The sequence below is a fragment of the Scardinius erythrophthalmus genome, assembly GCF_964197995.2.
Source record: "Scardinius erythrophthalmus genome assembly, chromosome: 2".
In the NCBI taxonomy this organism is placed as follows: Eukaryota; Metazoa; Chordata; class Actinopteri; order Cypriniformes; family Leuciscidae; genus Scardinius; species Scardinius erythrophthalmus.
In genome coordinates, this window is record NC_138222.1 from 53,388,595 (window position 1) to 53,414,432 (window position 25,838).

At 36.5% G+C, this 25,838-nt stretch overlaps 1 protein-coding gene across 5 annotated transcripts in view; it reads left to right on the top strand.

Annotated features, from left to right (window-relative positions):
* The first annotated feature begins 299 nt into the window (after positions 1 to 299).
* The window catches only part of nav2a (neuron navigator 2a), a 77,154-nt gene continuing 51,615 nt past the window's right edge, over positions 300 to 25,838 (top strand). For 3 of the 5 annotated variants that reach the window (XM_081359713.1, XM_081359708.1, XM_081359710.1), the window contains exons 1-7: positions 300 to 384; positions 3,563 to 3,680; positions 6,799 to 6,851; positions 16,810 to 16,882; positions 17,997 to 18,219; positions 18,737 to 18,790; positions 23,091 to 23,224. In XM_081359713.1, coding sequence (XP_081215839.1) covers positions 313 to 384; positions 3,563 to 3,680; positions 6,799 to 6,851; positions 16,810 to 16,882; positions 17,997 to 18,219; positions 18,737 to 18,790; positions 23,091 to 23,224 — 727 coding nt within the window. In that variant the 5' untranslated portion in view covers positions 300 to 312. Of the gene's footprint in view, positions 385 to 3,374; positions 3,483 to 3,562; positions 3,681 to 6,798; positions 6,852 to 16,809; positions 16,883 to 17,996; positions 18,220 to 18,736; positions 18,791 to 23,090; positions 23,225 to 25,838 lie in introns of those variants that run through there. The other 2 variants (XM_081359709.1, XM_081359711.1) reach the window with 2 other exon arrangements.

A 25,838-nucleotide genomic window follows, 5' to 3' on the forward strand; every position in this document is an offset into this window, starting at 1 on the left:
TATTCTCTGTTTATTCCATTAGGAGGATCCTTAGGATTATTTGCTAACTAATATTTAAATTATATTAAATTGGGTTTTTTGGACTAGGTGAAACAGTAATAACCTGAGATGTCTCTGCCTCAGCATTCGACACTAAGTGTGACATGTTGACACGTAGAGTGAGGTATATCTTAAGCAAACGATGCTCTAGAATGCACCTCACAGCTAAAATTATCCCCCCCCCCACATCGCTGACTTGATTACAGGCGTGAGTGTCGCAGGACGTCCTCTGGGCTTCAGTGTTTATGAGCGCGCTTCACCTGTGAAAGCATTATGGCTCTGAACGGGAGGATGTACGTCCCAGAGAGACGCCACAGCAGGTCGTCCGGCCATCACTACAGAACGGTAAGACCTCACTGGAGATATCTGTAGGCAGTCAGCGGGGGATATATTTACTGTAGATACAGACCAGACTTACCGCGCAAGTTACTGCAAGCTGAGCCGAAGGACTTTTAAGATGTTTGTGGGTTAAGATTAGGACTGGAGGTTGCATCTAAAGTTAGTTCATTTCAGACAGGTCAGTAAAATATAAAAAGCAACAAGTGGCAAAAGTATATGACTGGTCAAGTTCTGTGTGTTCTGTATCATTTCATTGGCATTTACTTATATTAGCCTATACAATTTGTAAATCTTTCTGGTTACTAATTATTAAAAATGAATTATTGTCTTTTACATCAAGTCATTCCTCACCTGATAGGATTGAATCAACAAGAATATATTGGATTTTACAGATGAAAGTAATGTTTAGGGGTCAGATTAGGTAGAAAGTTTTTGTTTACTTTAAACAAAGGTATTATTCATAATTCATGTTATTTATTTATTTTCCAAATGCTGTTCCTAAAATGTTTTAAAATATGAATGCTGGTGTTGAAGATTTTGCTGAACAGCACAGTTACACTACTGTTCAAAAGTTGAGGGTCAGGAAGATTGAATGTTTTTTGAAAGTTTCATATAAGGCTGCATTTATTTAATCTAAATATTGTCAAACATTATTACAGTTTAAATAACTATACTATTTTAATATTTACTTTTCAGGATCATTACTCCAGTCTTCAGTGTCACATGATCCTTCAGAAATCATTCTTATATGCTGATTTACTGCTCAAGGAACCTTTATTATAAAAGTCAATGTTGAAAACAGTTACAGTATGCTGCTTTATATGTTTGCATGATGAATTTTGAGTTTTGAGCATTTAGTATTTGAAATAGAAATCTTAAATGTAATTTTTGCTTAATGTAATTCATCCTTGCGGTATACTTTAAAAAAATAAATTAAATAAAATCTTACTGATTCCAAACCTTTGAATTGTAGTGTTAGTCCACAAGATAAACTAGTAGCAAACCAGCCAGAATCAGCATTGAAATGCATGCTGGTCTAAGGGCAGTTATCTGACCTAACGTTCACCTCAGTAAATGATGTATTGTAATTACTTTAAAGTACTATATTATTTAAAGGCCTCTCTCTTGTGCACCTGAATGTCAGCTCTGTAGCTTCTGCATGTCGTGCCTGTGGGAACAATTCTGTGTCTGTGACTAACACGGGCCGCCCTGTTATTAGTGTTTGACATGAGAGCCTTTGTAGTTGAACAGTGTTCGACCTCCCCGCTTCGAGTTTAAAGATGAGTCCAATTGACAGCTGTTGGTAAATCGTTGAAAACTTACACACTGAGGAAGCCCGCGTTTGATATTCCCCGTATTACTCACACAGGTAGTTAAACACACTCGTCAGCAAATGCGTGCAAGAGCCACCTGTTCGTTTGTCAACAAATCACCCCTCAGGAACGTCTGTGAACTCCGAGAACAGCTCATGCTCGGGTCAAGTGTGTGTGGGTGTGTGATTAACACAATATTCTTGTCCTGCCTCAGTAACTCAGAATGTAATGTCATCATAAGTGCTGATTCAGATGGCATACAGTATATGGAGGTTTGTTGTTAGTAATGGCTTTCAGTATGGAGGAAAATATCTCATTGGAGATGTTTCATACAGATATGTTAACTTCAAAAGTCGTTTTTTATTTTACACATTAAGAAATGCACTTTGGGGTCGGTAAGATTTAAAAAAAAATGTATTCTGGTCAGCAAGGCTGCATTTATTTATTATTGAACAAACTGTAAAAACTAATATTGTGAAATAATGTGAAATATGTTCTCTTTTTATAGCTTTTCAAATGTAATTTAAGTAAATAAATAAATGTACATTAAGAAATAATTCTAATATGCTAATAATTTGTTGCAGTCGCCAAGAAAAGGCGTTTAATAATTAGATACTTTCTGTTGTGGAAAAAATTAATAATGTAAGAATATGCCTGGGAATACAATAGAAATCGGGATCCGAACACTTTTGATATCATGTGATTATGCATTACATGGCAAGATCCAAGATCACTGACCTTTCAGCCAGTGAAACATCAAAAATGATACTGCAACTTTAAGACATTATAACAGATAAAGTATTCAATACTGGTACCCATTTGATTTGACATGAAAGGTAGTGTTTACATGGTTCAGTCTGACAGACGAGTGTCATCTGTAATTTCCTCAGCATTACCTCTCTTTTGTTGCTTGGAGGCATGTTTACCCTTACTTACCTTCACTTCACTGTCTTCCTCAGCTTTAATCACTTCTGACTCACTTAGCCCACTGAACTTCAAAGCATCAGATAGATATGTACATTTCTCCACTGCATTGGTCATTGCTCTCTGTAATTATATGGGCTTTGCGGGCCGTTTGAGTATAGATGACTCCAGCGAGAGCGTGTTTATTTTGATGATACAGGGACTAAGGGTGCACCTGTTATTTCCCATCTAGGAAACTGATTCCTCACATGAGTAACACTGCAATAATACCAGCAGTCTTTATTTACTCATGAAACACACCACACATGCTTTACAACCCCCATGTGGGAATGTGTTTGAATACTGCCAGGCGTGTGGAAAGCCTGCACCTCATACAACAATAAAACAACTCTCTGAATCATTTAAGTACTGTCAGTTGTGTTGTTTAGTTGGGTATATAGCCTATAGTATTATTATTAGTTCATTGAAATTGTGATGTTGAAGTGAAAAAACACATTTACATACCTAAAAGAACATGTAAAAAGGACAAAAAACTAAAGACGTGTTACATGTCAGCTTTTCCTTTATTTTCCGTGAGTTTTAATGCTCGTTGCACTACGTGTTTTCCGCTTTCCTTATCTTGTAACGGGACGCGGGAATGTTTTTTGGACAGCAAACAACACATGACTCCTTTCAAACCCATTCAGAGGTTTAATTTAAGCTCCCTCGGGGTCTCCCTCCTCCTGTCCCAGTGAAGGGGCTTTTCTGTGATGTCAGACGGGAGAATTCGAGCATTATTAGCGCTGAATAACTTGAATAAGACACAATGGAGTTGGTTTGAATAGAGCGGAGTGGCGAGGCGCTCAGTCTTCACCAAGCGACGGTTACGTATGTCGTCAATCCAAGTTGTTTGAAACTTTTTTTGATGGATAGATTTATAAGCGAGGTTTCTCTTCTCGTCTTGACAGATCTACACGGACTGGGCGAATCACTACTTGGCCAGGTCTGGACACAAGCGTCTGATTAAAGACCTGCAGCAGGATGTGAGCGATGGCGTGCTGCTGGCGGAGATCATCCAGGTTATCGGTGAGCGATTCACTTTCTCTAAAACAGGCAAAAACAATTGAGCAAAGAATTTCTGTGTAAGATGTAGCCTACATAAATTGCATAAAAATATCTCAGTAATTTTTTTTTAAGAACATAAAATGCTATAATTAGTATAATTTGTTCGCTAATAATTACTTTTTAAATAATCATATTTATATATATATATATATTTTTGTAAGCTTAATGCATTAATGTTACATAGATTAATTATTAAAAAAATACAACACAGAGTATTATAAATAAATAAATGTGATTATATATTTAAGCATTGTATATTTCATCTGTACTCTCGAGTTTAAAGCATACATTTATTATTATTATTATTATATAAAAGATGATATTTTGCTTCCTTCATTCATTTATTTATTTAGATTTTCTTGTGTTCAGTTTATCGATTTTTTAGACTAAAATGAAATAATATTGGAATAGTATTACATAATCAAACTATTTAAAATAAAAAATACAGAGTAATATAAATACATAATTTGTGACGTATTATATATACATGCATTTTTCACTCGCGTTAATTTTTGTATTAAATTATATTTGAAATGTATTTCAAACTATTTGTTTGTTTGTTTGTTTGAGCCCCCTTGAAAACAAGATGATTGATCTCTAGGGGTTTATCCTTAAGAATAGAATTTGTTTTTATTTATTTGTATTATCAGCAATGCTTTCACCTTTTTCAGTCACTAATATTTTAAGTTTGATCAAACTGTCATGGCATGCTGTAGTAGATCCACCAGTTGTAATAGGAGTTTTTATTGCTTTAATACTATTTGGATACTTCTGAGTGGTCAGTAAGAAAATTGATCCTTGCGATTCTTGCCATGGACAAAAATAGAGTTTTTCTTTACCTCTGTCCTCTAAAAATATGTTGTAAGAGCCGGAAAGCATTTGGTTTCTCAACAGCAGAAAGTGCAGTGTTGTGGGGTAAAGTGGTGTTATATGACTCATCATTGTGGTCATCCCACTTTGTCCTCTTGTCTTCTCTATATCTCATGGGAATGACACACTGGCCAGTTGAAGCTGAAACCCGACCCAGTCTGACAGACACAAATGCTGCAGGCGACCAATGACACGATGCTTCACATATTTACTTTTTCATATTAAAGGGAGCTGATGGCTTTCGACCAAAAAAGTTTCAAAAGGAAATTTTAAAATAAGAAAATGTTTGTAATGGTGACAGTAAAGATATTTAGAGCTCACGCCAGTTTACAGGACCCCCAAAAGTATTTGGACATTTAAAATGTATAGAATCATCAATGTGATTTGTTTTAAAGAATGATATGAATTCTGAGGTCTAGAATTTATTTGCAGATGCCACTTTGATATGCAATGAAATGAATGCACTCTTTAAGTATTTTGAGGACCAGTGTATAGTTTAGACCTCTAATACTGACCTATTTACTGATAAAATAGTGATAAAATAAGAAATTATTTAGAAAACATGGCCATCAAAATGGGGAAAATAGTGATGTTTATTTGATGTTATATATTATTATTATTATTTCAGATTGTGATATTGTATATGTAAAAAATAAATACATAAATAAATTAAAAATTAAAGAACGATAGAAATTAAATCTGAGGTCTAAAACATGTTTGTAGATGCCACCCTGATATTTTTCTTGAAATATTTCTAATTTGATATCTTATGCAATTAAATTAATTAATTAATGCGTTCTTAATTGTAGCTTAAGTGTTTAATATCAAATAATGATTATATAACAAATTGTTTAGAAGACATGGCAACCCAAGTGGTAAATGTTATTGTTGATGTTCATGTGATGATATATATTATTATTTTTATTTCAAATTGTGATATTAAAGTGAAATTAGAAAATACCATGGTATTTGTGTGTTCACAAAAAAAAAAATCATGGTGTATGTAAAAAGTAAAAAGTAAAAAAAAAAAAAAAAAAAAAAAAAAAAATATATATATATATATATATATATATATATATATATATATATATATATATATATATATATATATATATATATAAAGAATAATATAAATTAATTCTGAGGTCTAGAATGTTTGCAGATGGCATCTTGATATTTTTATATCTAATTTTGATATCTCAAGCCATGAAATTTGTGGCTACGTATTTTATATAAAATAATAATCAAATAACATAATAAAATAAGGATCAAACAACAAATTGTTTAGAAGTAATGGCAACCCAAGTGGTCAGTTGTGACGTTATATATTGTTGTTTTATTTTAAATTGTGATATTAAAGTGAAACTGGAAAATATCATTGCATTTACCTGTTGGTCAAAAATATCATGGTACATGTAAAAAAAAAGATAAATTATACTTTTTTTTTTTAAAGAATGATTAATTTATTAATTACTTTGCTGATGCCACCTTTTATTTATTTTTGATATATATATATATATATATATATATATATATATATATATATATATATATATATATATATATATATATATATATATATATATATATATATATATATATATATATATATATATATATATATATATATATATATGCAAAATCAATGCATTCTTGAATGTGGTTAAAATATTGTATATAAAATACTAATTCATCAACATTATAAAATAATGATTAAATAACAAATCATTTCAAAGATGGCCACCCAAATGGTTCTCCTGTAGTCAAAGAGTCCCTCCACCGAGACAGAGCGTCTCAGATGTCTCTGTCTTCCATGCTTACTCACCTGACATCTTACACATTCCCAACACATTTTCCCACAGCGCAGGAGGTAAAGGGATTCCGGCAGGCATGTAGCTGTCATTGTAGGCGTGTGTGCAGTTGTCATCTGTGAGCGAACGGCCCAGTTTCAGCTGCCGTGGGGTGAGGGGGGGGGTTTGGGCTGGGCCCGTCGGGATGCAGTCAGTCACCCTCAGGAAAACCCCAAAGCAGTCCATCCCAGCAGGCCCTGCCACACAGTTGCTCAAGCTGGATCTAGTTTCCACATTAGGGGTCAAAACTCAGAAAGGACATACTGCACTTCAGGCTTACAATTAAGGAAACCTGCCAACTTGTGTTCTTTTCTAAATTAATTTGTCCGTATTTCTCTCTTTTTTCCCGGATACTGCAGCAAACGAGAAGATTGAGGATATTAATGGATGCCCTAAGAGTCGTTCTCAGATGGTAAGGACTTGTTTTATTGTCTTCTGGTTGGTGTAATTTTTGATAATTGGAGTATATGTGCTTTAAAAGGCAATGGTATGTCTGTCCAGGGAAACACTAATATATTGGACGTTCAGAATCGCTTTCTCACAGCATGCTTGGCGTACAGTATGGACTTGCACTTTAATACTGTTATTTTTGCTTCTCTTGCGGTCTTTCTTTATAAACATCTGGGGGTAGTTTGGCAGAAACTTAAAAAACTCCCGAAACCATCAGTAAATGTATAGGTTTGGAGGAAGCACAAGCCCGATTATAGACATAAAGAGCTATTTTAGCCAAGCCTAGCTAAGCAAAACAAACTGGAGGATCACTGGTATCACACATGAGCAGAGAAGCAGCGGTTGCTTTTGACATGTCTCCATTACAAAGGCAGCTGTCAAGCCTGATTGGACGCAACCAAGGAATCATTTTCAAAGGGTTTTTTATGGCAGATTGATCCATACGTGCGTTTTGTTATTTCTAGAGGTTTTGGATAGTAGTGCCTCCGTTGAGGCATTGCTCTTGTTTTGACAGTGATGAAACCCAGCTGAAACCAGCGGATGTTGGGTTTGGAGGCTGGGGTGCTGCGATCTTTGGCCAACTAGCTTCACTAGAAAGACAATGCTCCTTTAGTTGATAAGGATGGGAATCGCCAAGAACGTAAGGATTCTGTAGTTCACCCATGAATGATCGTTTACTCACCCTCACGTTGTTCCAAACCTGTATGAGTTTCTTTCTTCTGTTGAACACAAGAAGATGTTTTAAAAGATTGTTGGTAACCAGACAGTTGACGGTTGCCATTGACTTCCATAGGAGGAAATGAAATGCTGTGGAAGTCAATGGCTAAAAATGAATTTGGGCTTCACTGGTTGCACTGTATGTTTTTGATTCACTAAAGTGAATGGACTCCTAAGAGTCAGTCTTTTAGCAGTCAGTCCACACTGGTCGCTGTATGTTTCTCAATAGCTATGTTTCCATCCCCCTATTTTTATGCAAATTTTGGGATATCGCATAAAAAACGCTGGACGGAAATGCCAAGATGCGCATAAATTAAAAAAAATTAGCATTAAAAATCGGTTGAATCTGATCATTATTTTATCCGATAAGAAGACATGCACATAGATTACGAAGGAAACACATTTACCGAATAAATCCCTCTATGAGCACCAAAAAACTCAATGGAGTCAAATTTTTCCTCAACGGAGGATTTGATTGATTGAATACCCGGACTAACCAGCGGATCAGTTTCATTGCACGGCATCCCAAAGTCTGTCCTCAGAATGATTTGGTTTAATTCCCTCACGGAGCGACTCACGTGACTGCGCTCACACACACCAGGCATCCGAACGAAGTCATTTATGTTGTAGGAAAAAAGCTGCAACTTCCATTTTTATTACAAATCTTTTGCGCCAATTTCCCAGGAAGTGACGATTTTGTTTACTAGAACACATGGGATGGAAACGGTGCTTTATTCGCAAATGTATTCAATATTTGCGCATAAGTCAAATTTGCAACTTTGGATGGAAACATAGCTATTGTAAATGCGACCGAATAGTAAGAAAACTAATGCATTTTTGGAACCTAATATTTTGAAAATCAAGATATTTTTTTATTAGGGATGCACCGATATGAAAATTTTGGCCGGTTTTTCTTATGGGGTCTATAACGATAACATTAAAAATGAACGTATGTCGGCCGATACCGATATGGTGGCCGATATATCGTGCATCCCTATTTTAAAATAAAACTGTTCAGATTAAGTACTAGTACTCGTCTCCCAGCCCTAATGGTTGACCAGCTTTACAAAGAAGGTTTGCTGGTAAACAGATGTGTTGAAGTAGATTAGGAGTCTTGAATGGCTGGGGTCTGATCTCTTTTACCCGTCTCTCTCACTGACTTCCCCTTTCTCTGGCTCCATCAATTAGCTCCGTCCCCTTAGCAGCAAATCGCACCATAATTTACTACTTTTAGACACACACAGCCTTTGTGTTCCCATTTTCTCTCTCTTTTCCTTTTCTTTGCTCACAGCTTTCTCTCGTTCTGTAGCTGCGTGAATACTCTGGTCTTTTGAATTTGGTCGTCTTCTATATCTCAGCCGGTGGTAACTGTATAAGCATGTGCGTATATGCACTTTTTTTTGGATGTCTCAGCAGGCATTCTGCATCTCAATGCAGTTTTCCTGTATGCGAGTCAATCTGAAGCTGTTATAATTCAAGTGTGTGTATTTGTTTATGTGCTTGTGTGTCTTTAGCTAGGAAGCAAAACACTGCTGGAAGCAGGTGCAAGCAAAGCCATTATGCAAATGTGTTTTTATCAAGAGCGGGAATTGCACAATCGCTCAGTGAATGGGCCTCTGGCAACAGCTTACACTGGACATACAAGCACTTGTGTTGATTAGCATAAAGATCCATTCGGTTGAGGAATATCTCTGCAAACGCTAATTGCTGACATGATACTTAACCTCAGCATTCAGATGGGTAAATATGTAAACACATTAAACTAATCAATGGAGGTATTTGGGCTCATATTGTAAACTAGGGAATTTGAATGCATTTGTCTCACTTGCTTTGGAGGACCATAGTATTTGATGCAGCTCAGCATATGTTAACTTTTATGGAACAGTTTTGAGTGCTTAGCATGAAATGTGCCAGGCAAGCCATTTTACTTCCATAATGCATCAAGAATGGGTGTTATAGTAGGGCTTTAAGAGGGCTTGGTTTAAGAAAGTTGTTTCTAAGGTTGAGCAATTCATTACAGTTTGATGAAAGATGAGGCAATAAGTTAACTGTTGAGTCATGCACAATAAGACCAGTAAAATAAAACACACCAAACAAACTGAATGGTAATGATTTTATGTTTTTGAAAGAATACTCATCAAGGCTGCATTTATTTGATCCAAGATACCATAAAAACTAGAATATTCTGAAATATTATTACAATTTGTAATAACTGTTTCCTATATTAATACATTTTAAAATGTAATTTATTCCTGTGATGCAAAGCTTTCAAATTTTCAGCATCATTACTCCAGCTCCAGTCTTCAGGGTCTCATGATCATTCATTAATCATTCTAATATGCTGATTTGGTGCTCAAAAATATCCTATTTTAGCCTGGTTAAAACCAGACCATTCTCAGTAGTAACTGAGATATGGTCTGGCAAAGCTCCTTTAATAACTCATTTCCAAAGGGGCGTCACCAACGGACGTCGCTCAAATGCCTCTGGGCACAATTGGATAGACCTAAAACTCCTAAAACCAATCAGAGATCGTCATGTGTAAAGCCATATGCTGCGTCCCAGTTCGCCTAAGTTACACTACGCCATAAAAGTATGTACTCTTTTTGTGAAGAAAATTTATTTACTTTTGAATGTGTAGCAAAAAAGTAGGCAACTTTGGGACAGATTACTTCGTCATCTTTATCGGACGGGTCTGTCGCGTGCATCCTGTCATGTAAACTGCCCTGTCAATCATCTTGTCACAGTTAAAATCCTCTATTAAATCTAATTTAATTTCCTACCGTTTCGGAGAGAAATGTAGTAGCACGTTCATCTGCCAGTGGGTCTTTCATGGAGACTGTCCTCATGTGTTTGCAATTTGAATATAATAATGCATTTAAAAGTTGGTGTGCTTCACCAACAGACGTCGGAGTGGACGTCGCTCAAATGCCTCTGGATAGGCTAGACCTAAAACCAATCAGAGCGATCGTCATGTGTAAAGCCCGCCTCAACGTTTCTGATTGGTGCCTTGATTTCTCGGCATGGGGAAATGGACTTGAATGAGCTCTTTGCCAGACTTACTTGCAGAGCAAATCTAAATTTGCCGGAAGTTGTCTGGGTTTTCCCAGGCTAATCCTATTTATTATCAATGTTAAAAACAGTCGTGTTGCTTAATACATTTGTGGAAAATGTGATCATTTTTTTCTCAAGATTCTTTGATGAAGAGAAAGATCAAAATAACAGTATTCATTTGAAATTGCTATCTTTTTGAATATCTTTTGTAAAGGTCTTTACTCTGACTTTTTCATCAGTTTAATGCATCGCTGAATACAAATAATATTAAAAAAAAAGAAAAAAATGTGTTACCCCAAAGTTTTTATTTATTTATTTATTATTTATTTTTTGCTGTAATTGATATTATAAGTTCAAATAGTGTGTGTGTGTGTGTGTGTGTGTGTGTGTGTGTATAGGTTTGGCTTATACCCAATGGCCTCACTTGTATAGTGAAATATTATGACAACCGACTAGTGAAGACATTTTACTGGACCTTGGCATATAAATCATTTAAAACATGTTTTTATTTAAATCTAGTGTTTTGCACATGTTTCTTTGATGGGTAGGTTTTGGGGTAGGGGTGGGGTTAGGTAATAGACAATATAATTTACCAGATATAAAAACAATGGAAATCTATGTCCTCAATGTAGTGAATCAAACGTGTGTGTGTAAGAAATAGCCATCCTTAGTTCATTGTATTTACAAACTACCATTTATGTGAGCAGTTTTTGAGCTATGTAAAGCACTTATCGCTGTACTATCAACTGCTTAAAACCTTTTCTAAATAAACATGGAGTGTTAGTTTCTGTTACCCCTGGATATTTGGTGTTCATTCGATAGCCATTTTATCAGTCTGGGCTATGGCATCAGATTCTCTCGTTCACCTTTGGGATTGTTTTCACACCTGTTTGTTCCGTCTGATCCCTTTTAGACCATCTCCTCCTCCCCTTTAAACCACCCAGCAGTGCAGACAAAGCAAAGCAAGCTGCTCGCTAGATACGCTGCGTTTTATGTCCAGGGCTGTTGACACAGGACTGCTAAAACACACAGGAAATCTCAGTGTTGTAACTTTACTGCTGGTGCATATTGACACAAAGATGGTTGCTTCAGCTGAGTCATTCTCTGCTCACATGTCAGGTGGATGTTAGCAAAGCAGAGCAGAGCACTTTGAAGTGGGAGAAATTACTTTTTAAGGACAGAAAATGATGGGAGAGGAGAGCGTTGAATATACAATAGGCATTTATAGCATGACCACTTTTCTGAACTCTCTTGTCTTTTGTTTTGTTAGTTAAGGGGAATGAATTATAAGGGGAATGATTGGCACGCTAATCCAATTTGGTTGTCTGTCAGTCATCACAGGAGGTTGTTTGTGTGGGATTTGTGCTCAGGATGTGGAAGGAATCAAAACTCAGGCCACATTCTTTTGAGGAGGCGTCCATCACTGCTTGTGTTTCCCTCTTCTTTTTCTTTTCATAAGTGATAAAAGTTGGACAAAATTCATCGTTTGTGTTGAGTAATTGTGAGTGTGAACTACCGTAAAAAAATAAATAAAGAATTATTATATTTTTTAAAATATTTTTTAAAGAAATTTACGGAGCCACTAAAGGGAACTTTTCAAAAAAAAAATATACAGACTTTCATGTGCGCACGAGAAACGCGTGTGCACGTGATAGTTTCTCGTGAGCACGCGATAGTTTATCGTGAGCACGCGATAGTTTCTCATGAGCACGCGATAGTTTCTCATGAGCACGCGATAGTTTCTCGTGAGCACGCGATAGTTTCTCGTGAGCACGCGGTAGTTTATCGTGAGCACGCGATAGTTTCTCGCGAGCACGCGATAGTTTCTCGCGAGCACGCGATAGTTTCTCGCGAGCACGCGATAGTTTCTCGTGAGCACGCGGTAGTTTATCGCGAGCACGCGATAGTTTCTCGCGAGCACGTGATAGTTTCTCGTGAGCACGCGATAGTTTCTCGTGAGCACGCGATAGTTTCTCGCGAGCACGCGATAGTTTCTCGTGAGCACGCGATAGTTTCTCGTGAGCACGCGGTAGTTTATCGCGAGCACGCGATAGTTTCTCGCGAGCACGCGATAGTTTCTCGCGAGCACCCGATAGTTTCTCGCGCGCACGCGATAGTTTCTCGAGCACACGCGATAGTTTCTCGAGCGCACGCGATAGTTTCTCGTGAGCACGCGCTAGTCCATAGAAATCAATATTCTTATTTAGCAAAAATGCTTAAAATTCACTGGCAACATTGAAAACTGGAGTAATGTCTGCTGAAAATTTGGCTTTGCTATCACAAATTATTAGATTATTTTAACATTATTTTACACTGAAAGTAGTTTTTGCACAGCACACATTTTAATTTTGCTTTATTATACTTTACTAGGGTTTTTATCATAAAACAGTCAAATGTTACAGTACCTCCTCCATCAGTTGCTTTGACCTTATTACCTATTTTGAGATTTTTTAAAAAAGGCTTCAGCTTTTTAATGATATTATTATGTTTTTACTACAAGCTGAGATATAATCATTTAAATGTAGGGTGACATTTTCCTTTTTTTTTTCCAGTGCATTAAACTTGTGTGTTTCTGGGTCATAGATTCTAAATGATGTGCTTGATTTTTTCTTTTCTTTGACGTTTCGCAATAAAATAGTTCATTGTATGAAAACATTAACTTTCAGAGCTGAAAAATGCATAGCACATCTTTTTGACATTAGACAGGCATATTTGAGCACATGACCACCACATTTACACACCAACAACACATATATTAAGAAGTAATAAGGAGGAACGAAGATTTTATTCTAAAACCGGAAAGGATCACAAACTTTGATCTGAGCGGCTAAAGTTTATCAAACAAAATGATTTAAATATAATTTTCACATTTAAAAGCATGATATGACAACTGTAAAGGTTAGTGTCCATAATATTGATGGCATCAGATATGTTTGTTTAATTGATTTTATTCTAATTCATTTAAGTTTATTATTTATACAGTATTTACTGCCATTATATAACATGACCAGTTCCCCTGTCAGTCATCACCTTTAAATACACACATTCTCTCTCTCTCCTCAACTCTAACTCACTTACACATAAACACACTTACACACAAGGAGGAGTTTATTAGAAAACCAGTGGTGATGAAAAATATAATGACAGAGAGGGGGAAAAAAACAACCAGAGGGAGAGATGGAGACATATAATAAGAGAGAGTTAGTGTGGAGGGAGTCTCATATAGAAGGAATGTATCCGGTATATGTTCACATGTGTGCGTTTAAGCATGTTTATGTGTTTGAGACAGACAATAGTTCTCTCTGTGTGTGTGTGTGTGTGTGTGTGTGTGTGTGTGTGTGTGTGTGTGTGTGTGAGTGAAGGTGTTTGTTTAGCAGGCCGTCTCTGCCCTGTTGTGTTTGACACTATAGAGTCGCTGAGGAACAGATACACTCCTACAGTCTCTCACAGGTAACATGCAGCGAGCTGAGAAGCAAATAAAACACTATTTCTTCAGGTACGGCGTCGTATTGCTTTAAGGACTTCCTAGATTGATTATTGACATAGGATACTTACGAAACGTGTAAGCAAAATGCTTTTATATTGTTATTCATGATATAGACATGTAAGCTGCGTATAGTCTGTAAATGGGAAAACAAATAGATTTTTTTCTAAGTACAAAGCTTCTTTGTGTTTTCATTGTTTCAGTGTTAGGGAAAGAACTTACATGGCATGTTTGGAAAGTTTTTAACATACTTTTAAGATCTTTGGCCAGTCAAACATTTTGATGGAGTATTTCAGGCCATAAATGTATTTGGAAAAAGCTTTAACAAAAGTGCATTTGTATCATTATTACTGTTTTTTTTGATAGAATGAAAGGTATTGAATGATATTTGGCCGTTTTGAGATTATCAGCATCGATCGAATGCTTGGCTATTTTTTAGGTTTGTCTTCCTTTTGTCATTTCCGAACATCATACTATTAATATTTTTTGCTTATTAGAGTATTGTAAGATTCGGTTAGTAACATTCTAACATCCACATTATAGAAACAACCGTGGAAGTCGATTCTCCCATACATTACGCATTAGTACATTTCTGTGGCTTATAAATACTAGCGTGTGTTTGCTTTCGGTTTAAGTGCTTTTTATGCTCTATGATCAGTTGTTTGCTTTTATTCCAGTAGGTTCTGATTTCTATTGACCCAGTGAGTTTTTAATGCTGCTATTATGAGAGTGTCATTCAGAGTTGCGTTTGCTGTCATGCATGACCTGCAGACCAACAATCACAGAAGACAATGTTGTAATATTAGAGCTAAATTGCCCCACACCCCATTTTTTTAATGCATTCATATTGACGTGATAGAATATTATGCCTTGTAATTCAATTCACAGAGAGAAACAAATTCTAGATTCCATTTCACCCCTCTCTCTGAGGTATTTTTATTTAGAAACGTTATTTTTAGTCCAGGATGTCTGGAATGTGGTTCCTTCAAAGGTTCAGTGGAATCTAGAGCAGATTCTTTACTCACGTTTCTATATCTCCCTCGACCCTTCAGGCCAGCAACTGTTAGCTGACAGCAACTGGGATATAGTCAGCGAGGCTGAAATGTGTTGCTATAGCTGACATAACTGACGCGTGTGCTGACTAACCCATGGCAGATGACCAGTTTTTTAATACAGAACATTGGCATTAAATCAAAGTGATGCTCTTAATTATGTGGTGGCCTTAAAAATATTGCTTTTACAAATTTTACATACTTAAATCTGCATATTTTTTTATATTTACCCCCAGGGTGTTATTTACCTTTAGAAAGGCCTTTAAAAAAACAACAACTTTTAAATGTATGCATAATTTTTCATGTCAAATTCTTACATTTGATCAATAAATTCAATTAGGATAAGACACTATAGGGCTGTTACCAATCAAATTAAATAATTTACACTGTAAAATTACAACTGCAATAACTAATGTTATGATATAAAAAATTTTAAAGCCCCCCTGTAGTCAATAATTGTTTCCCTCAAAACTCATCTTTGATTACCAAAATGACATATTTAATTGTTTTTTCCTTGAAAAACATATCTTTATGCCATAAAATAGCTTGAATGTAACTCTACACCCTTGCCTCATTTTGTATACGTGGTTCTATGAATATGCAAATGAGCCCCACCTCCACTCACTCACACCAGCTCAGAGATCCACTCGTTGACGTGATTGGCTACAAGGTAGTTTGTGACGTCAGAAACACCAGCGATTTCAAACCGTGTTTTAGAGGCTGTCTTTGGTTCACTGCAGTTTTAAAGAGAAAATACTCAGCAATGGTGCTGACTTATGAATTTGAACATGGTTTGTCTTAAACCATATTAAAAACACCACATAGACATATACACAATATTAAAAACTTGATTTTCACTACAGGGGGGACTTTAATACATTTTTGAATATACAAATAAGAAATGTTTGGAAAAAAATGCAATCATACTTTAAATCATGAAATTAAACCGCCAGTAGGAGTCATTCATTCAACCGATTCGTTATTCAGATAATCGTTGTTCGTTATTCAGTAACAAAACACTCACCTGTCAGTCAATAAATAAGAAAATAATGTAACTTGCTTTACTTATTATTACTTAATACTTTACTAGTTACTTGAAAAAGTAATCTGATTACATAAATTGCGTTACTTAAATTGTGACCAGTTATGAATAACCTTGACCCTTGAGTATGGTAAATATTATTAACATATTCCTAGTGTGACACCACATGACCTTTAAGTATAGCCTATTACATCACTGTCCTCTCAGCCAATTGAGTGACACTAGGATACGGCTGGGTCAGCGTCGTGGCCTCGACGGCATCTCCTAGCAACAGGGCACATGTGATGCCCTCGACGATTGGGAGCAAAGGCTTTGCATACTGCTTTGACTGAGCAGCCAATCTATGCTCTCTGATAACACTACTCCTCCTAGAGTGAGTGAACGTCCAGTCACGTATTCAGACAGAGCAGATGTGAAGCAACCTGAATCTAGGCTGCAAGGACACAGCATCTGTTTTGAACTTAACCAGTTTGTGTTTGTATGTGTGTGGGTTTTTTCATTCTCTTTTTAAATGATCGTTACAGTGCTTATCAAAATATTCTCTATTAATTTCTCTCTCTCTGTCTCTCTTTAGATTGAGAACATTGATGCCTGTCTGAGCTTCCTAGCAGCCAAAGGTGTGAACATACAGGGACTCTCAGCTGAAGGTAAAAAAGCCTTAGTATGAAATATGGTAAAATTGGAAGTCAATTTTCATAACAATTTAATCTCAGTTAGTTGCTAAGTCAATTACTTTACAAAATGTATATGATTAACCTGGGGTTATTTTAAACTGGGTGATGTTGTTACAAGTTTGACACTGTTCATACTTCACCTGGGGTTAGTAATTTAGTTATTTGGGTAGCTTCCTGGGTTAATGTTTTTATTTGCATATTTATGTGGTCGAAAACATTGATTGGACAATTACAGCACACAATTTATCACTTAATGTGTTTCCCTTCACTTTTGTCTTCGGATCACAAGTGGACGACGCTAAATACAGGTGTAAACAGGGTCTAAAATGTTTTGAGCTTGTTCACTTTGACCACTTCCAGAGGTAGTCGAAAATGCATTAGACCGGATTGATTTCATAGTGTAAACGCTCATGTGATCGAATACGTTCAAACAGCCACAAAAGACCGTCTACTCTCCGTCTACTGACCTAATGCGGAAACATTATGAGAAGTGCGCTAGCCAGACGGGATTCAAACTTAAAGTTTGGATTGAAGATGAAAAACGTACCAAGCACAATGTTCTCTCACCATTCCTGATGTCTAACACACACTAACAGCGTTCGGCTGGTCTTGCGGCTGTCAGAGCGGAAACGAAAGCTAATGCTCTTCGTATCTTTTTCCGTTGTCTCCGGCCACGTTCATATGTAAATTTGCGTGAGCTTATTTCTTCTATTAGATCGAAAGATCTGAAAAAGCCCATACTGTACATTTACCCGCCCATAGACCCTCCCCTCATAGAAATCAGGACAGAAGTGTTTGAAAGTGGACAAAAGAGATGGATTAAAACACCAGGTGTAAACAGGAATGTATCTCCCTCGTCTACTTGTGATGCAATCGACCAAAACTCATTGAAATACCAGGTGTAAACAGGGCCTTATTCCCTCAGACGCTGCACTAAATAAAGACCATAACAGTTTATTTGACTATACAAAGCATATTAATATTTAACAGTGCTTGCAATTAGCGCCCTTCTAATTACTTTGAGAGAAAGTGTCTGCAGAATGATAAACTGAACGGCAATCTCTTGTTGAACGTCTCTCCCTCACAGAGATCCGGAATGGAAATCTGAAAGCCATCTTGGGACTTTTCTTTAGCCTGTCTCGATACAAGCAGCAGCAGCAAGCTTTCAGACAGACACAAACGCAACACACACATTCACACACTCCCTTAAGCCAGCAGAGCAGCGCTCCGGCCCAGCTGATCTCCACCTCGCATGGGACACACACCTCAACCTCTCACACACACAGAACACAGGCAGAGATGCAGTCCAGGTAAAATATCCATCTAATCTAATCTATCTATCTATCTATCTATCTATCTATCTATCTATCTATCTATCTATCTATCTATCTATCTATCTATCTATCTATCTATCTATCTATCTATCTATCTATCTATCTATCTATCTATCTATCTATCTATCTATCTATCTATCTATCTATCTATCTATCTATCTATCTATCTATCTATCTATCTATCTATCTAACTGTGTCTGTCTTTCTGTCTAGCATTCTATCTACAGTATATCGTTCTGTCTATCATTCTATCATTCTATCTGTGGTTCTATCTAATGTACATATGTTATATGGATTGTTTGTGGATTGATGGCAATCTATCTGAATGTGTTAGCATTCTCTTAGCTTTGTGATGTTGTTAGTCATCACTGTCTGTCTGTCTGTCTGTCTCTCTCTCTCTCTCTCTCTCTCTCTCTCTCTCTCTCTCTCTCTCTCTCTCACTTTTTCTCTCGTTTCTCGTTCTTCTCTTGTTTCTCTTCTTCTTTCATTCTAGGGATGGCTCTCAGAGTAAACTCAAGTTTTCCATTGGTCAGAAAAAGTCTTCTAGGTAGCGCTCTCACTCCCATCCTCCCTCTTTCCTCCTCTGTCAACCTGCTTGTCATCACCCTCCTCTTCCTCACTTACTCTCTGCATGTTATAATGTGGTCTAATTCTGCCCATGTATGAACAGGATTGTTCTATTAAACTAAAGCAAATAATAGAACTGGCCACAATGTTTTCATTACAACAAGCATTGACCAGTACTTATTATTTGCCTTATATATAATTCATTACAAAATATGTTTATTCTTACATCAATAATGCCTTACTTTACAGTTATAATTGTGCTATCTTCTCATAAATGTAAACGCCGTTATAACTAAAGAGTATTCTGCATTAAAACACATGACCAACACAATATTACAGGTGTTTTATCATGTGTTGTTATAGTTAATTACACTATTTAAAGCATTTGTAGGTCATTTGTTTTGTAAAGTTTTTATGGGTATTATTAAGCAAAGTATTTTATCTGTGAATAGAGTTATTTAATAAAATATGTAACATTGCAGTGTTTCTCACATGATTTTGTGAGGCAAATCCTCAAGGGGGGTTCGGGGGCATCCCAAAATGAAGAGCTCCAAGAACAGCTAAATTATTTAAAGGAGACTCAACCTTCATTTTAGTTTTGATATAGTGTCTCAATCTATATTACATTCACACTGGTGTTTTAGGAAGCCAACCAATTAGAATACAATACTAATAATAATAATTTTATATTATTATTCCTATTATAGCATATACACTCACCTAAAGGATTATTAGGAACACCATACTAATACTGTGTTTGACCCCCTTTCGCCTTCAGAACTGCCTTAATTCTACGTGGCATTGATTCAACAAGGTGCTGAAAGCATTCTTTAGAAATGTTGGCCCATATTGATAGGATAGCATCTTGCAGTTGATGGAGATTTGTGGGATGCACATCCAGGGCACGAAGCTCCCGTTCCACCACATCCCAAAGATGCTCTATTGGGTTGAGATCTGGTGACTGTGGGGGCCATTTTAGTACAGTGAACTCATTGTCATGTCCAAGAAACCAATTTGAAATGATTCGAGCTTTGTGACATGGAGCATTATCCTGCTGGAAGTAGCCATCAGAGGATGGGTACATGGTGGTCATAAAGGGATGGACATGGTCAGAAACAATGCTCAGGTAGGCCGTGGCATTTAAACGATGCCCAATTGGCACTAAGGGGCCTAAAGTGTGCCAAGAAAACATCCCCCACACCATTACACCACCACCACCAGCCTGCACAGTGGTAACAAGGCATGATGGATCCATGTTCTCATTCTGTTTACGCCAAATTCTGACTCTACCATCTGAATGTCTCAACAGAAATCGAGACTCATCAGACCAGGCAACATTTTTCAAGTCTTCAACTGTCCAATTTTGGTGAGCTTGTGCAAATTGTAGCCTCTTTTTCCTATTTGTAGTGGAGATGAGTGGTAGCCGGTGGGGTCTTCTGTTGTTGTAGCCCATCCGCCTCAAGGTTGTGCGTGTTGTGGCTTCACAAATGCTTTGCTGCATACCTCGGTTGTAACGAGTGGTTATTTCAGTCAAAGTTGCTCTTCTATCAGCTTGAATCAGTCGGCCCATTCTCCTCTGACCTCTAGCATCAACAAGGCATTTTCGCCCACAGGACTGCCGCATACTGGATGTTTTTCCCTTTTCACACCATTCTTTGTAAACCCTAGAAATGGTTGTGCGTGAAAATCCCAGTAACTGAGCAGATTGTGAAATACTCAGACCGACCCGTCTGGCACCAACAACCATGCCACGCTCAAAATTGCTTAAATCACCTTTCTTTCCCATTCTGACATTCAGTTTGGAGTTCAGGAGATTGTCTTGACCAGGACCACACCCCTAAATGCATTGAAGCAACTGCCATGTGATTGGTTGATTAGATAATTGCATTAATGAGAAATTGAACAGGTGTTCCTAATAATCCTTTAGGTGAGTGTATATAGTAAAACAAATGCACTGTAAATGAAATTTCGTAAGTATATTATTTTACTTTATGGTACAATAGGGAAATTACAATACTTTTTCTCCACTTTCAAGAGATAAACTCTTAAGCTTTTATTTTGATGGAAACTGCAATTGAGTTTTTTTTTTCTTTTTTGAAAACCATTTTACAAACGCATCTCATGACAAATCTAGTGAAATGCTGTAATCATCTTTCCACAAAAATGCTGGAAATTATGCTAATGTGAAAATAATGCATTGGTCCCTGCTACGTTCCCAAATGCATGCTAAACTCACAGCACATACAGAGATGGAGTTCACTGCATTCATTCACTGTGAAAACACATATACTTATATACATATTTGATTAAATCACAGTCTTTTGTGATTTAATTAGGGCACAAAGCCATATTGCTCTTTCGATCTTGGTTCATTTCACAGATACTTTGCCAAAGCAATGGCGCAAGAAATAGTGTCCAATTCTGGTGAAGATTTCCTTGAATAAATTCGGCCAGGCAGAATATGTGTTCTGTCAGGTGATGTTACCCAAAAACATGTCCCTGTGGAAATGTCTGCTCAGTGAGCCGTGATAACTTTAAAATAACCTCTCTGTGTGATGCCCTGCTTGAGTATGAGATTAATTATTAATAGTGGTTTGTGGTGTGTGACAGAAAGGTTGAGGTTGTAATTTTGCTTTGAATAAATGTGTTCATGCACTCAGTCACCAAGTGATGTAAATGCATTTCACTCACATGTGTAATGCATTTGAAAAATACACTCCCCAGTTTGAATACTGTCCCAGGCTTTAGTATACCACCATTCATTTTGGGGCAACATGTGGAACAATGTTGTCATCTAATGGTGGATAGTTGTAATTGCAGTTCAGCCTTCCACAGATGTGAGATGTATTTTAGCTGAGCAGGGAAATAAATATAGAGGAAAATCTCCCTAAAGCATTGCTATTTTACATACTTATGAGAAAAATGTCAAGGCCACACAATTGACAGCAATGTGATTAGCATAGGTCACTACAGATGTTCCTGTATTTTACATGACATTGACATGACATTTACCTAGACTTGATTGTTAGGGGAGATTAGTCTATTTGTCTGTCAATCATCTTTAAGGCTAGGACTGATGGAGAAATGCCACATTATAATGACAAATCTCCCTCATAGAGGTGGTATTTACTGCTATGTTTGTTATATGTCAATATATGACATATGGCATATCTTTTTTTGAATATATACTGTAGTTTATGATTTGTTTAGATCCCTGTACATTTCAGTGTTTTTTTTATTTTATTTTTTTTATGTTAAAGCTAAATATTTAGCTTATGTTCTACCCTGGGCAGCATCAGCACAAAGCTGTGGAGTTGAACTAATTCACTAAACCCTTAACCACAGGCAAACAATGGTTGAAAAAGATTTATATATTGTGTGTGTGTGTGTGTGTGTGTGTGTGTGTGTGTGTGTGTGTGTGTGTGTGTGTGTGTGTGTGTGTGTGTGTGTGTGTGTGTGTGTGTGTGTGTGTGTGTGTGTGTGTGTGTGTGTGTTTCAAGCATTGTTTGCCTTATATGATTGTTATGCATTAAGCATTGTTATGCATATATATATGTTTTATATATACATATATATATATAATATATATGCATCATTTTGGGGAAATAAATGCATTGTTGATTAAGAATTGTAAATTGTTGAATTATTCAGAAGCACAATAAACTATTTGCTAACTTTGCGTTTATGCTGGAGGGATTCGCTATTGAAGCATTGGGCAGATCCTCTGTCACTTTAAATAAAAATACACACCAAAGCAATTTAGAGTGTTTTTTAATGGAAGCTTGTTTCCGCCACAGAATAAAAAAAAAAACATTATTGTGACTTTTACAATTCAGATATTTTTTTGCGAGTTATAATACCAGAATTGCGAGATAACTTTTTTTTTCCTCAGAATTGCGTTTACATCACAGTTCTGACTTTATAACTCGCAATTGTGAGTTTATATCTCTCAATTCAGAGAAAAAAAAGGCAGAATTTTGAGATAAAATGTTGCAATTAACTTTTCTTTATTACATGTCGGAAACAAGCTTCCGTAGTTTTTACTGTTGGAGAGAGTAGTTTTTATTTTCATATCATCATAAACTGATAATGAATTGAATAAGACTGGGGCAAGAAAGGCACAAATATTCAGAAGACTGTTTCCAAAAAAAAAAAAAAAAACACTCCAACAACACCTGAGTAATGTGACAGTGAGTTCTGCGCTGACAAGACGCATGTCCATTTTCTTCATAAATTGTACAAATGTTGTTGTAAATGTCCTGGTTCTCTTGCCGTAACAGATTACCTGGGCCCACCTCGAGGATGTCCACTGCGGGCAGTGAGAGTTCTCCTCGAGGGTCCATCAGTTCAGCAGGGAATCGCCGCAGTCAGGTGTTCAGCGATAAAGCCAAACCTGCAGCAGCTCAGGCCAAAGGTAACACAACTTCACTGTGACTTCTGAACCCGGACATTTAGTCATAGCAGATAAAAGCGGGGCCGTATTTCATTAAAAAGGCTTTTTGTGTGGCAGCTTTAAGCACATTTACCTCTACAGGGTCCTTCCAGTTTATTTGATCTGTGATTTGATCATGCCTTGGAAAAATGAGTCAATTGTCTGTATTTCATTTATTTATTTATTTAAATAATGCTGACTAGCTACACCCCCTGGCAACGTGTTTTTTTTTTCACAAATTGAACAAAGAAAGATTCTCATGTTTTAACTATGTAGGGCAAAATTCGTGACACGCATGAGGTTTGTTTATTAATTAAAAATAAAAAAAAAAAAATATCTTCTGTTATTTGTATTTTAAAGACTAATTAAAGGTTAGACACCTTAGGTTATGTGTAGTGTACATGCAATTTATAGGATTTTTTTTATATAAATATATATATTTTTTTTGTATCCAGCAAGTATTGTATTTCTTACATTGTCACAACATATTTTAATTGTAGACTTTTTTCTTTTTTTAAACTTTTTATTCATCAAGGAATCATGGAAAAAAAGGATCATGGTTTCCATAAAAAAGTTTTTTGATAGTAATAAGAAATATGTCTTGAGTTCTAAATCAGCATATTAGAATGATTTCTGAAGGATTATGTGACATTAAATTGTATTCTGAATTTGTGTATTCACTAAAACAATATCTAAATGTAAAACTTGCATCTTGGTTAACATTATCCAGTAGCCTACGTGGCCTCGTAAAGTCAGCAGAAAACTTTATAAACATTCTCTGGAATAACATGCGCTGATGATTTATGCACAATAATATAAAGCGGGTCAATTTCGAGTTCATGTTGACTTTAAGCGGTCACTGTGTTAAAATGTGCCAACCACATCTCTGTGTTCGCCGACGGAGTGTGATGTGTTTGCAGCAGTTAATGTAGCAGTCAGTGCTGGAAATAACTGCTTATAATGACCTTGAGTGAAGCTAGTCACACAAACCCTAGCTGAGATGTTTGAAAGATGTTGCAAGAGTGTGTGTGTGTGTGTGTGTGTGTGTGTGTGTGTGTGTGTGTGTGTGTGTGTGTGTGTGTGTGTGTGTGTGTGTGTGTGTGACAGGCTTTGAAAGCTGAGTGAATGGAGTGTTTCTGCATTAATTGAGCTCCAATTAGTGTTTTTTGGGCATGAGAATGTGGCGACAGTGAAAGAGAGACAGAGAGAGGAGGAAGTTTCCACAGTGTCATGTTTTAGGCACTACTGTATCCTGTTTTTCTACTGTATGTTTGTTTACATATTGCTAGGTATTGAAATTCCTAGGTATTTTTCAAAGCAGATTCTTCTAATGGCAGACTTTGCCAGTTTGCTTAAAGTATTCTATGCCCATGTTTACAAGGACTCTCTTTTTAACAGTATTTTGGTGAATCTCCTGACTGCAATATCTTGTGTGCAGTTGAAGAGTTTAAATGTGTTGGTCTTGTGACAGTGAAAGTTAGTAAATGGTGTCAGCCGACTGATTCTCCCATATTACATCTAGCTCTTTTATTTTTACTGTGAGAATGTGAATTACAGAGCAAAGGAGTTCTCCTCTCTCTCTCTCTCTCTCTCTCTCTCTCTCTCTCTCTCTCTCTCTCTCTCTCTCTCTCTCTCTCTCTCTCTCTCTCTCTCTCTCTCTCTCTCTCTCTGTGTGTGTGTGTGTGTGTGTGTGTGTGTGTGTGTCTGAGAGAGAGAGAGAGAGAGAGAGAGAGAGAGAGAGAGAGAGAGAGAGAGAGAGAGAGAGAGAGAGAGAGAGAGAGAGAGAGAGAGAGACTATTGAAACATATAAGATAAGAGTCCAGAAAGGGTCGGAAGGAGATTTACAGTTGAACATTTTTAAAGCTGGCTAGAAAGTAATTTAGCATTTTATGTGTTTTCAGACTTTGAATTAATTAAAGGGATAGTTCACCAAAAAAAAGAATATTCTGTCATCATTTACTCTCCTTCAAGTTGTTTCAAACCTGTATGTGCTTCTTTCTTCTGTTGAACACAAAAGAAGATATGTTTTATAATTGTTGGTAATTGTCGGCCTCTAAGAATGATCATTTTTATCAAGCTTGTATATTTAAGTTCAGTAATTTCTCTTAAATGGCAATGAAAATGACCTATTAATTGTCATTTGAGTGAAATTACTGAACTTATATATATGAGCTTGATAAAAATGATCATTCTAGAAGAAAATTTCAGATGGCACTCTTCATATAAAATACCAATAATGAATGAGCAGGATGATTTCACAGTTTTGAAGAATCAAATCTAGGCTACAAGATCCAGTTCTCAAAAGTCTAGTGAACAAATATTCAGTATGGGTTTTATTTCAGTGACTTAAAAAAATGTTTTCACTAACCACGTATAAACATAATGTTCTCAAAACTACAAACTTTTACATATTATTTTAGCAGAGTTTGTGCTGAATACAGTGTAATCCGACTTAAAAGTAACAGAAATGAGCACAAATGTCAGCGCATGTCAAAACACCTCCAGGACCCAGAAAACACCTCAGACCCCAGAGGGTGAATCGAAATTTTCTTGTACATGTAAACATCATGACTGTATTCAACAGAGGAAAAAACAC